Genomic DNA, 14,178 nt, shown 5'->3' on the forward strand with positions numbered 1-14,178 from the left:
AGGATCTGGAACCAACTTCCAAGAGAAGTGGTGCTGGCTCCTACCCTGGGGGTTTTTAAGAGGAGGTTGGATGAACATCTTGCTGGGGTCGTTTGACCCCAGTATTATTTCCTGCCGTGGCGGGGGATCAGACTAGATGATCTACTCAGGTCCCTTCCGACCCTAGAAACTCTGAAACTATGAGAGGGCAGACATCCCTCTCTCAGGTGACACTGAGTTGTAACCTGAGCTAGATACATTCCTGATGGAGGGAGCAAACCTGGTCCCTCTGCCCATGTGACTGGCATCACATACCTGGATGAGGGGCCTATGCTCCCTATTGTTCTAAGTAAATGCCAACCTGACTGGGAGGGGGCTAGAGACCCTGCAACCAGTGATGCATTTCAAATTGGTTGGTTGGCAGCCAACAGGTGCTGACCTCCATTGGACCAGGTAAATGAGGTCATAAGGTCTATATAAATTAAGGACTGCCTAGGAGGAAGGGCAGTAGCCATGATGAAAAAACTCAGAAAAAAAAGCTGGACCATCTGAAATTTGCTCTCTCTCTTGAAACTCATGATCAATTTACTGCCTGCCTCCAGGGGACTCTTCACCTGCCTCTGGATGATACTTGTGAGTAAGCTACCTGAGCTCTAACTAGATATATAGTTACCCAGCCATCCCAGTTTGATCTATGGGATTTCTTGGATATTGCTTTACCCTGTACTCTATTCCAAACCTTCTCCTTGTAACCAATAAAGTTCTCCTTTGTACCTAGCATGGGAGACATATTGTGGTGGGTCTAGATTATGCCTTGAGGTCTTTTTGGTCTGGCTGACTAAGGGTGACCACTATTTGTGCTTCAGACTGAGGGAAGCACTCCAAGTTCTTGAAGAGGGTCAAGTACCCTCAAGGGCTACTAGGCCTGTGTTTCTCAGGGGGTACAGAGCCAGGATAAGTCCAGACCCTGGGTGGTGGTGGCGTTACCCCCAGGCTAGTGGATGTGCTTCATGAAGGGGGTCAGCCAGATGTGAGGCACCCAGAGCCTGGAAGTTGGTTGGGCACAGTGAGGTGGGTGGCTCAGCACAGGAGCACCCCCTAATGGCCCACCACAGCATATGATTAGTGTGGCCCCACATTCCATGAGGCAGAACTGCACCAGGTTGCCCTGCACCTCATCTGCATATAAATTTCTGGATCTCACAACTCATGAGAAGAATACCTGGTTCCAGTCATGAGAGGGGGGCTAAATAGCACATGGATCCTATGTAGGGGTATCTGGAGTACACACACACAATGAGCAGTGCTGAGCTCTAGGTTCACCATGACTTAACACATTGTTGACTTTGCTGGGACTAGCCTAATGAGCTGCATACTAAATCAAGCCTTTTGGCTTTGGATTAATATCATGCATAATCTCAGCCTTTCTTTAATGCTAAGATCCAGTGGAGTTTATATGATATATAAAGTAGATACAAAAGTGCTGCTTGAAAGTGTGTCTATGGGGTACCTGTGCTAAAACTTGCAGCAGTTTCAAAAAAGATAAAATGCATCAATTCTGGATGAAGTACATCTATGGGTACTATATGAAAATTATTACAGCTATGTATATTTCAAGGTCAGTGTTTTCAGATTTGCTCCTCATTTCCATATGCATGGGGAAAGCAAGGTCTGACAGTAAGGAGGGGATGAGGTACTACAGGGGGAAGAAGCTGGGGGAAGGCTCCCGGAGTTATTTTCCCTGCTGTAGCATTGGAAAGGGAACAAATTCAAGGCAGATCTCCAATAATTAGATTCTATACCTGGATAATTATAACAAACTTATAGTTTTTCCATATATAGATTCTAATTATTGGAGGGTCATTTTATATTTAGGGTTGTCTTATATTTGAGTAAATACAGTATTGACAGTGTTTTTCTTTTGTTCAAGAAGTCAAAGGTTCTGACTGTTTCTGCATGCAAGCTATATGGCAAGATGCAGTCTGTAAAGTTTAAAAAACTTTTGATAGGATGCTCTTTATTCTAATCTAAACCTTAGCTTTCCTGACTAAAGATTGACAAATCGGACTATCTAGGCAAACACAACTGTCCCTAAATAGCCATTTCTCATTCAGTGTCTGATACATATTTAAAATATTATTAAATAATTTATTAATTTACAATGCCTGCTAAAAGGCAAACTTAATTAATAGCTGAGCCTATGGTAAGTTATGTACACTCATTGGAAACAATCTTTTAGAGCCTGTAATGAACAAGCAAGCCAAAAACCATGATTGGCTTTTAGGCCATTTTTATTCTTTCAGAATATAAATGAAAACACTGAAAAAAGGGAAACAAATAAGAGGTCAACTCACAAAGTCTCTAGGCTGTGGAGCCCATCAAAGCATTTCTTTCCCAGGGAGTAGATTCTATTGTTATGGAGATGTCTGCAGGGGAACATTAAGAGCACAGTCAGGAAAGCACATTGCACACAGTGGACTTAAGCAAAACATTTTGATGGTTAAATCAGAAGAAACTTATTTTCAGGCATGGACTGATTATATGCAAGTCATGCTTCTGCAAGAGCATGCATAGGAAGGAATTTTCCTATCTCTTCTGCACTCACCCCCTATATTCACCTATCCTTTCAGGCTTTGATTTTGTTCCATAGAAGCATTTTGTTTTTTAAATTGCATGGATTGTGTATTTGTTTCCTTTCTTCATTTCTGTTTGAAAAGATGCTTTTCATAAAGTTCAAGTTTTAGACATTTAGTGATTGACTATTATATGCTAGGTAACTTCAGAAATAGCTTTACTCGTGATTTTATTTAAAAATGTATTTAAATAAGACCATGCCTTAAAAACTATGGCCTTTTCTTGGGGGAAGAGGCCAATACATACATGAAACCTAAAGAAGGAAATTGATATATCCACCTAACAATTATTAGAAATTCAGTGTGTGTTAATAAATATAACTGACCTCCCTGATGGATATAACTTGACTCTTCAACTAGAATAATAATCACTTACTTTCCAATAGTCTGTCAGATAGTTTGAGGAATTTTTAGTTTACTATTATTGGCAGAGTTTGAACCCAAACTAGTGCATAAATCTGATTTCTGAGGCATTCAAATTCTGAACTGAGATGCTGCTGCTTCAATTTATTTCTAAATTTTCAGATATATTTCTTTTTAAAAAGCTCTGTGTGCAGATCATTAGCCTGAATGAATGTTACTTAATGTATTTTTCTTAAGAGAATGTTTTTCCAGCTGACTTGTCTTTCATTTTACTTTTGTCCATCCACCCCCATGGTCTTGAGAGAAACCGTGGGAGTAGCATGTTGAATGAAGAGGCGGTCTAGTCAATGAGAGACTAAGCTCATGTATTTTTTAAACTATGTCTAAAAGTTATTGATTATGACATTGGAATGAAGGTGTTTTTCCCTCCCTAGAAAGCAACTTTAATCCCAAATATATTGACTAGAAGAGTTAATCCCCAAACTTCAGTTTCTTTTTATCTTTAACAGCCATAAGCTCAACCCTGTTCACACTGACATCCGGGATCCAGACAGGAAATTAAGAGCATAGGGGGAATTTCACCATGCAGTAGTAAACACTGCATCAAAGTAAACTTTTTTTTATCTTCATAAGTGTCCTACCTAATGTTACAGAGGTTGTAGCGGTTGAGATGGGAAAATGAAGTAGAGATGTGAGCTAATATGTAAGAGGATAAAAACAATTCAGAGATCTAGAAGTTCTACCAAATGATATGGCCCATTCCTTTAAAAACTATGATCTACAAATGTTTTTAAATGTAATGCTGAAATTCAATTTCTCTATGCCTAGTCATAATGTATAGATTTTCTAGTATGTGGCAGTGGTGTTTTCTGTGTACTGTGTGAACCCTGTGGTAATGGTACCTTTCCAAAGTCACTTCATATTCATTTAGCACAAATATGAGGTGATGGATGGGCTTTTTTGCTAGCTTTTGCTAGGCTACACTGAAATAATCAAACTGGGAATGACAAAGGTTGACATCATGGCTGTCAGATGACATCAAAATATACTAAAATATATTTATCATCTAATAGGTAATAGTTCAGTATAATTCACAAACCTTCAGGATGCTCCCGTTTTTAAACATACCAGTTTAGGCCTTAAACTAGGGGTGTCAAACATAGAGCTCATGGCCTAGACCTGGTGCATGGAACTGTTCCATGCAGCTGGCTGTGCTACTGGCAGGCTACATGGAAACTGGGGACATGGCCAATGGTGGACATGGCCTGCTGTCAAGTCCAGGGCTTTGTTGCCTCAGCGGGCATGGCCGTTGGAGGTAGGCAAGGGACTGAGGGCTGTGCAACAATAGCCCTTGGTCACCCTGTGGCTGCCTAGCCTACTGCCACTTGCCTCTGCAACAGCAAGTGGCTGCCTGGCAGGTTGCCCCACTGTTGCTTGCTCCACTGTTGCTATGATGGCCCCAGTGGCCACTGCTGCTGTAGCAGCTGCCCAATGCCCTGGATCAGATCTGACCTACAAGGAGCTCCACAGACAAGATCCAGCCCAGGGTTGTAAGTGAGTTTGACACTCCTGCCTTAAATATTACCTACATCAATTCTCTAACCTGGTGCAGTAATTTTTGCACTTGGGATGTTCCCAAAAGATATAAAGTACATTTTTGATATCATGGCATTCGCGCTCAGTTTTTGCTGCAAGTGTTTCATCCATTTCATTTAGCAGTATTGGAATTAAACATATATAAATGTAGCTGTATCTATGCAATCTATGGCTAGGGACAGACATTAGACAAACTGGTTTAAAATCCTGTAACAGAACATATATTCAGTACACATAAACCAGTTTGAAAACGGCTGAAATGGGTTTGACGTAAACCTGGTTGAATACAGTATCGGACTTAAATGATTTGGGTCAAACTGGTTTATGCAATGTTTGCCCCTTTCCTGGTTTAACTTAAACCAGAGCCCCCCAGCATCCCAGATGCTTTCCAACCCTGGGCAGGACTCTCAAGTCCAGAGATCGGGGCTGGCCCCTCCCCTCTGCTTCCTGGCTGATCCCCTCCCCCCGACACATGCACACTCCCTGCTCAAGCAGGCATTCCCTCTCACAGCATGGACTATAGCCAGCGTGTGGTATGTTAGCTAATGCTGAGAGGTGTCTGTGTAAGGCAGACAGGCCAGTGTGTGCATGGGGCTTTTGGTCCCTCCATTTCTTCCTTGGAAAAAGCTGTTTAAGAAGATCTTGAACTAATGAGAGAGCCTTTTGTTTTCTGGATGGGCTGTTAAATGCTGTTATCAACTCCCTACTGTGCTGGTCAGAAGCAGCAAGGGGATGCAGACCCCCACCCCCCACCCAATCAGAGCTTCCTGCTGGGATCTGACCATGTCCCCACAGCTCACCACTGTGGAAAGGAAAGGGGGGCTGCTCAAGCACCCCCAGGCTTCTACCCTGAGTCACTGCAGGCATATGCCTGCATTTCTTTAGTCCACAGAGAATGTTTGTCTGGTTTCAAACCAGTTCAGCCTAGACTAACCTGCATGGATTGAATCAATTCAGGCTCAGGCTTTTTGTACAGCTGTCCCTAGCCTATAAGAGGAATTTTGTTAGCTTGCCATCATAGTCCTTTAAAGCAGTGGTCTCCAAACTTTTTTGATCGCGCACCCCTATTGGTAAAAAAAATTTTGAGCATGCACCCCCAATATATGTATTATGTACAATATATAGATAAAAAATAAATATAAATAGACGTTCTAATATTTTCTTCCCGCACCCCAATGGATCATCTTGCGCACCCTCTGGGGTGCGCACACCCCACTTTGGAGACCACTGCTTTAAAGAATTTTACTTTATTTCTGTTTGCCCAGCCTAGCCTCATGATATCAATACTGCACCATAGTCCTAAGGAAAAAATTGTCATATAGTCTGGTGGGTTTATTTTGGTAAAGATTTACTGGCATTGTTAATTTTCTTTCACAATTCTTTATTGGAGATGAATAATTTTAAACAGTTTTCAATCAACATGATTTCATAAATGTAGTATCTTAGCTCTAAGAAGATAAAAACAAGTTTTGGTTTGTTTATTTATTTATTTTTTTAAATTTACCTTTCACTTGAATTTTAAATGAAAGGCTTTTTTCCTTTTGCAAAAGTAATGATGCAGGGAACTTAATTTAGATTTGTAAGCTACATATTAAAAGGGGTAGCAGGGTTGTTGAGTGCTCTAGTAGAAGTTGTAGCTCTACCCACAGTGCAAGAATGAAGGGCAACCTTCAGATTTATAGGCCAAGCACACAATGTAATGTGAACAATGTACCATAAAATAGTGCCCTATATTAAGTAACCTGAACATTTTATAAATTGTTCAGTTTCTGGGGGACAGTTGAGTTATTAAACTTTGTCTCTCTAGCTAAACTTACTTTATATATTCCATATTAAAGTAATTTATTACAAAAAGAAAATCAATTCCTGACTCCTTTGCAAGACCTTGTAATTTAAAAACAAAACACAAAACAAAGCAAAACAGCAATATAACTTACAGAACTACCAAACTGGAGAGGTTTCCAAAAGCATAGTCTGGAATATGATGGATTTTATTCAGTGCCAGCGTCATTGCCTGAAGAGCTGGCAAACTCCTAAAAGCCTGTACAGGAATTTCTGTCAAAGAGTTGTCATCCAGCCATAGGTGTCTAAGAGAGACCAAGCCACTGAAGCAGTTGGGTGGCACATAGTTTATGTGGTTGGCATCCAGACGACTAAGAGAAATAGAAATGTAAGAAAATGACTCCCTGAGAAAAATGAAGTGGATTGATACCATGAATTTAAAGAACATTGTCAAGTGCAGTACCTAAAGGGAGAGATTTTTTCCTAGCACTTTTTTAGTCAATAAAACAGACTTCCTTTGGAGTCATCAGTGCCTTTCTTTTATCAAAAGAAGGGATCAGTCACTTTTGAACAGAGCCAAGTACCCGCTTCCCCATGGGCTGATGAACATAAGATTGTTTCCTTTAAGCATTCTCCATCATCCTGAGGGATTAAAACCAGAAACTATTTCATTATTTCTAAGAATCCAAGTCATGAGATTGAGTCCAAGTAACGAATTTTTTTTGCAGACTGCATGGATTTCTTTACCATCTGAAAATAAGATTTATTTACATTTTGTTAAATATTATGTATGCCTATATTTCTAACAAAAGGTGAAATTAATGTGGTGTTTAAAGGTACAGAGTGTTGCTGATGAGGTGTGTTCATCTCAAGAAAAAGTTAAGAAATACATGTGGGTTGCTGCAGAGCCAACAGAGGGAGTACAGTCACTCAGAGGACTATTTAAAAGCTCTTAAAAAGCTTTCACATAATTTCCTGCTTTTTCTCTGAGCTCTGTAGGCCATCTTCTGCTCTCACATCGTTGGAAATAACAAGTAATTTTACTGATTTCATTGCAGTTATGCAGGTGTACATAGCTATGAAATAAGAGTTGGGCTCCATATAACACATAGATTTTAATGATATAATTTAGTTCCTGGTAGAGAAATAAGTGAAAATACACATCAATTAACCAAAACTTTAGGACCATATATGATCAATATATTGCTTATAACTCCTATGGTTTCTGCCTGCATTTAAACTGCTTTTGGGACTTGCACACTTATTTGCAGCATAAAAGTAATTGCTCAGCATTTGATTAGGTCTCAGATATACAGGAGAAATTAAAAATAGAACATTTGAAAGTGTTACAGAAAAAACGTGCACCCAGAGTGTAATGAAGTATTTCTGCACAACCCCAATTTAGTCTGTTTGAGAGAAATGGAATACTATTTATGACAGACATACTAATCTTTTTATTTAAAGCTGCTTCCTCATTTATAGTCATGTAAAATGTCAGGTCCATTCCGTCTTATTATGCCACACTACTTCTACCTATTGCATGAGAACAAATAATGAAACTGAAGGCTCTGTGCCAAACTGGCAAATAACTGAGACAAGGTCAGTTGGAACAAATTTATGAAGTTCAGTGTCAAAGCCCTTGTACAATTAAATTTTCTATATAATAACTGACATGGGAGGCAGCAGAGACTGAGCTTCCAAAATAACTCAAGGGTCTGTCAACAAATCTGCGAGGCTGGAAATGTTTAGAAATATTCATGCTGCATCTCCCCAGCAACAACAGAACTTTCAAATAAGGCATAATTTGAGCAAATAGATGAGGTTTCTTTTTGTTTGGCTAGAAGTAAATTTCTCGTCTGCATGATGTCTGTATGTAAACTAAGGACTTGCAGTTGTGCTAGTTTGACAGTTACACTGATTAAAGTATGGAGGCTTCATTCAATTTAAATGTGTTACTGTTTCTGAGTTAACATCATTTCCCATATGTGACCTGAACTTGCAGTCCCTGGTCCTAACCTGCAATACTTATTTTGGATTTAACACAATTGCTTATCTGAGAAGCGATGGATGAAATGGCAATACTTCAGTTTATTTCAGTAAGATCACAGTTTTACTATTCCAGCATTTTACAGCAAATTTAGGATTTGATTACTTTCAAGTATAAATTTCCTAATTTAAGAGTTGTCCCCTTGCTTTGTGCATATGCATATATAAGTATGTGCGTGTCCGCACATGCGTGCACACACATGCATATCTAAAAACATAAAGTGCACATGTTTATATAGGAACAGTCATATTTACTTGTGATTCATAGCTAGATAACTTTATGGCAAAGCAAAAAGCCGCTATGGTTTGTACAGTAGAGAACGTTACCAGTTGCACATCTCACAAGTGCTTTTAAAAAGTACTACCACAAACGTTCTTTTGTTATCTAATCTTTTTTTCCTTTAATTCCTGAGTACCATTTCCTACCTGCGGATGATAAAGTGTTTCAGTTGTAGTTATGTTTCCTGTGAGCATGTAAATAATTTATAGTGATGTAGAAAGCCTTGAACAAAATTACAATTTTCAGTCAATTGTTTCACTAGTGTTGATCAAAGTTTCGGCACTTTTAAAATAAGTCCATTAACTCAGAAACATGACCTTACTTATAATTTAAAATATACAGACAACATTTAGGCATTTTGAAAGCTTCTATTATATTCCAAAGAAAGCCAGTTTAGGGAAACAGAATTATCTGATCTCGCCTGATAGGCAGCATATAAAATGACATCCAGCATGAAATTTATCATGAGCTCATTTAAAATGTCCAAACCTTTCAAAGTAAATGCATGTAGTAAACTATGCAGAACATAATTTACTATAGTTGCTTGTAACATACGATGAATGCTTGAACCATATGCATTACAAGTTATATAAAGAAGAATAATTTCACTGCATTCTAAAAGTGGATGAAGTAAAAAGGCTGACTATGATACTTTAGGAGTAAAACACTAAATCCATCAATAACTTTTACTGTTTTTTGGCCCACAACTGAAAGATGCAGGGTCTGAGACAAGACAATAATTATAGTCCCCTAAAGATCAAGAAGGCAGTATTTGTTGGAAAATACATAGGCTCGGTGTCAGAAAAGAAAACGGTCTTTATTTCCTCCCTTGGAAAGAGGAAGATAAAACAAATAAATAATGGAATATTTGTAGGAGCGGGAAAGAAGTTAAGAGCATGGTGGCATGGTCAGTTTCAAATGGTATCGGGTAGACAGAGTGCCCGTTCCTTGTCATTTCAACCAAACAGCCTTCTTTTCTCCTTCCACACTCTCTGCCCCTTCCTTGTAATTTTGGTTCTACTTGTGTGGGGCAACTGGCTTGAGAACTCAAACTGGGGCAAATTTACTAGAAGATCTGAGGTATGAATATAGTGTTTTGTCCTATAATAGGCCTGGTGGGTGTGTGAAGGAATAAATAACACATGATCCTCCTCAGTTCTATCACGTTAATTAGCCAAAGGGTCTTTCTTATGACTATTTGCAAGGGTTTATAAGAACTGGGATGAGGCCTGTTTAAAGCAATAGGGACATCTGGACTAATCCAGAAAATGTATGTGTATACTGTCCAAAACAGGGAGAATATAGTAAAGATATACTGGCATCCTAGTTTTCATTATGCCTCCTTAAACAGGATACCCCTTCTGTGCTGCCTAGATAGATGTTGAGGCCACTGAACATGTGTGATTATATAGCCCTGCAGGTCACTCTTTCGTGTCTTGCCTTTGACTCAAAACTCTGTTCCTACCCGGCCAAACACCTTAGTGTGGTAGAGAGCACTTAGCATCTCTTGGGAGTTTCTTCCCAGTAATGTCTCTTATCCAAAGGCGAGATTTGGATGATTTCTTGAGGCACCTGCAGATATAAAATTGAGTCCCAGACAGACAGAGTGTATACATTTTGATATGTATGCATAATAAAAACTGTCTTATATGGTTGCCCAAGAGATCCAAAGCCAGTTGCTTAATGGAGCTGGCTTTCTGATACAGAGAAGCAAAACTGCAGTCCATGAGCCTGCATCCCTGATGTAGTGCAACCTATCTGCATTGCACTGCTAGAGTAATCTGACCCTTCCACTATTTAAAGTCTAGAGACCATCACTCAAGTTTATGGGTGGCATACACTTATCTTAGAGATTCTTAAACTTATCTTCCTCCCTGCTGCTAGTGTGGCAAAGGAAAGGGATCTTGCTGGGATGGTCCTGCACTCTGGTGATCTTGATATGTCAATCCTCTATAGCTGTCTGTAGTCCAGTGTAAGTTAGTGTACTTCAGGCTGTCCCAATATAGCAAGAGGGCCAGTTCCGCATAGATGTGCAGCAAGATGAGGAAAAGGCAAAGATAATCTCTAGGGAAACTTTGTATACATGCACATACAACTTGGCCTGCGCTCTGGAATTGTACAATATGTTTCCATACAGCTTTTAAGAAAGCAGATTTCCTCATGCAGGTTTCACTAATTATTGCAGGGAGAGAATGCATGATGATATGATATGGAATAAAGGTTTAACTGTCATACAGTTAGGATCACTGTATCATCTCCAGACTTTATTGCATGAAACATTTTCCCTTGTGTGATTTTTTTTTTATGTGGTTTCATCAAAAATCAACCGTTTTACAAGCTAATGTTGATATACAAAATATTTTAACTTTTCAGAAAGGAGCAATCAAACCACAAAACAACTGTTTGAAGCTGACATTTCTAAAGAGATTGATTAAAAAAAAAATAGAAAATGTCTCAGATAACTTTATTATATTTCAAAATTCAACATGAACCTTTTTGGAATTCATAATCTGCCACCTGTCAAGGCAGGTTCACTTACTAACCTGAGTCCAACTACAGAGAGAGAGAAGTTTGTTCTGTTTTCCTGTACCTCTTACCTCAAACTCTCTGGGTAAGGCATTCTTTTTATATTTCTCTTTTTCCTAAAGTTGAAAACAACTTCAGTGACCTTTTAGCAGGAAATAGGTGGCCTATATTTCTGTAAATGTAATTCTTTGCTTTTTAATGTCCATTATGAACAATGAGCTACAGGCAAGAAAGCCATGCTTGGTATGTGATTGATCTTGGAAATTTCCATGTGTGACTGAACAATGCTAATATTACTTATTAACCACAGTGTCTAAACATGAAGATAAACAGAGCGTAAAGTTTAATTTCCAGCACAGTATTCTTTGTTAAAACACTTCCAGTTAAAGCATGGCAAATAAGTTGCTTCATTAGGAATGTTAGAGTTTCCTTTTTATTATGATAGTTAGCATTAGGAGATCTGCAAACTCAGTCATATGGTAAAAATCACATTATTTCTTGTGCAATTTTTTTTTTAACTTTAGCTACAGGAATGTCATATGTACTTTGACAAAAGACTTTATAGTAAGTTGAGCATCAAGTTATCAAGAAAAATTACAGGAAACTTAGAATTGATTGAGAAATAGCTATTAATCTGGAGAAATAATGCTTGTCAGACAAAGCTAGGCAGAAAGCATGCTGTTATATAGTAATTGTATTGGTGAAAAGCATTCACACACACAAACCTAAAGTCCTTGGGTATAGTAGAACGTATATGTCCATTGAACTCTTGTTTAAATACCTTCTTGACATCAAGACAGATGGGGAAAAATGGCAGTCAGAGATCTGGGCAATATGCAAAACACCAAGATCTTTTACTTCTACACGGTGAATAAGGTAAGGAAGAGAACATTCAAGTGACCTGAAAACTCTACTAACAATACTGTAGTCTTGACAATCCCGTGATAATGCATATTTCAGATGTAACCATGGCAGTTGAGAGAAGATTTTCTTTAACAGTATAAATGCCAAACATTGTTAGGTTTAGTCCTCCATGTTGTTCTTGTTTTTGTTCACTTTAGATTTCAAGGGAAAGTTATGGGATGCTGTAAGACACAGTTCTGTCAAACTTGGAAGTGACTCCCTTAGCCCTTGGTTATTTCCAGGATAAAAGCACTTTGATTGCTCCCTTAAATTCCTCATATGATACAGAAACAGTATCAATATCAATAGAATGTCTACACCTTCATTAATGCACCATAACTGTAGCGCATTAAGTTTAGTACCTGTGCTAACTTAATGCACTGTAATCAGCGCAACTGCACATTAGCTCAGATGAATGCTTTGTGCGTGATGCTTAATGTACACTGAATTAAAACTACTGCACATTAATGTGGTTTTTGCCAGCTGCACTAATATGAAGTAGAATTAGTCCAATGTGCATTAAGCATCTTGTCTAGACTCCTCCAATGAGAACTTCATAATCATTTAACTCAATCCTATGAGCTTGTTAAACTGAACTAGCATATCATCATATTTGATAGCAAAGCTAGACAGTGCCTTGTAAAACTGGAGAGCATTTTAATATCCCGGGTTTTAGGGAGAGCATTATTTTTAGATTTAATTATAGAAATAACGAGCCTTCTCCATTTGTTTTAAATGAGTAGAAGGCAATTTTCAGCTTCCCCCCTATATTTTTGTTTTTAAAGATGAAAGATGAAATGGAACATTTTAGCATTTGGTAAGCGGAAGCTTTTTGTGCACTTTATGACAAAATCTTATTTTACAGGTTTAATAAATACCTTATGATCGGGAGAAGATTGATTTAAAAACATAGCAATTAGAAAGTGACCTTCAGCATGTCATGTGAGCTTTCATCTCAAATTTCAAAATAAGTAATGAGAAATTAGAGCCAAATCTAAAAGCATAGCCCTACACAGATTATAGGAAAACCTTAATGCTAGTTTGGGTTATTCACAGTTTAAGCTCTGATCCTGAAAGCTGTCCAGTCTGCCTACTAGGCTTGTAGAGAGCATCACTGACTTTTCCTAGGCACAGGAATCCACTTGGCAGAATCCTGTAGTCCTCCAGGACTGAAATCAGTTTAGCATACTATAACATGCATGTAGTATGATCTGCTTATTTTTAATCAAAGACTTTTATTCAGGAGGGAGATTAGTGAAAGGTAATGTGCCATGGACAATATGGAGGAGTTGTTGTTCAGAATAGAAAGAACAGCAAGGAAAGACCAATATTATCAGAAGGTAGAAGAAATAAATTTTTGTCTGTCCAGTACATACCCTTATGCTACTAGAGCATAAAGGTTTTCAACCTTTTTTGGTCTGTGTACCCCCGGTGGCTGGTGGAGAGGCAGGGAGTCCCTGGCGGCTGATGGACAAGTGTGGGGTGGTGGGCCCTGCCTGCACAGTGGCAAAACCAGAAGTGCTGGCAGCAGAACCCAGAGTGCCCCCCGCTTCTCTGTGCTGCTGCTGCGTACCCCCTGGGAGCTTTCCAAGCATCCCCAGTTGACAACCCATGGTAGACAACCTCTGTACTAGAGGATGGGGAGGGAAAATAGAATGCAGCATGTACAAATAGGATGTAGAAATAAAATAAGTTCAACTGAATCTATGATACAAACAAGCAGAGACGAGCTGTAATTTTATAATAAAGTTCATTCAGTAGAATCACATGATCTTTTACAGATCCCTTTTAGATAACAATCTAAATAGATAAATAGATAGAACTAGCTTGGACTGGCATTTCTGAACATGGTAATACCTATGGGCGCTTCCAGACAAGTATGGTCATGTGGTATGTGGTCACTGCACAGTCTGGTGTTCTTCACACTGCAAAGGCATGCTGCTGGGGCATGTGCTGCACTAGGGTTTTTTTCCGCAGGTTTTTTTTTTTTTTTGGACCCTGATTAAAAAAAAAACGCTGAAAAAACCCAGGAACAACACACGTTCAGGCAGAGCTTGCTGCTGAAAAGTG

General features: G+C 38.8%; 1 protein-coding gene across 1 annotated transcript in view; it reads right to left on the minus strand.

Moving 5' to 3' along the window:
• LGR5 (leucine rich repeat containing G protein-coupled receptor 5) overlaps positions 1–14,178 on the minus strand; it is a 119,375-nt gene that overhangs the window by 36,115 nt on the left and 69,082 nt on the right. Inside the window, exons 6-7 of the mRNA XM_019543937.1 lie at positions 6,509–6,724; positions 2,334–2,405 (exon numbers count right to left, since the gene is read on the minus strand). Of these exons, the coding sequence (XP_019399482.1) occupies positions 2,334–2,405; positions 6,509–6,724 (288 nt within the window). The remainder of the gene's footprint in view (positions 1–2,333; positions 2,406–6,508; positions 6,725–14,178) is intronic.

Source organism: Crocodylus porosus, unplaced genomic scaffold, assembly GCF_001723895.1.
Source record: "Crocodylus porosus isolate Cpor-Errol unplaced genomic scaffold, CroPor_comp1, whole genome shotgun sequence".
Lineage (NCBI taxonomy): Eukaryota > Metazoa > Chordata > Crocodylia > Crocodylidae > Crocodylus > Crocodylus porosus.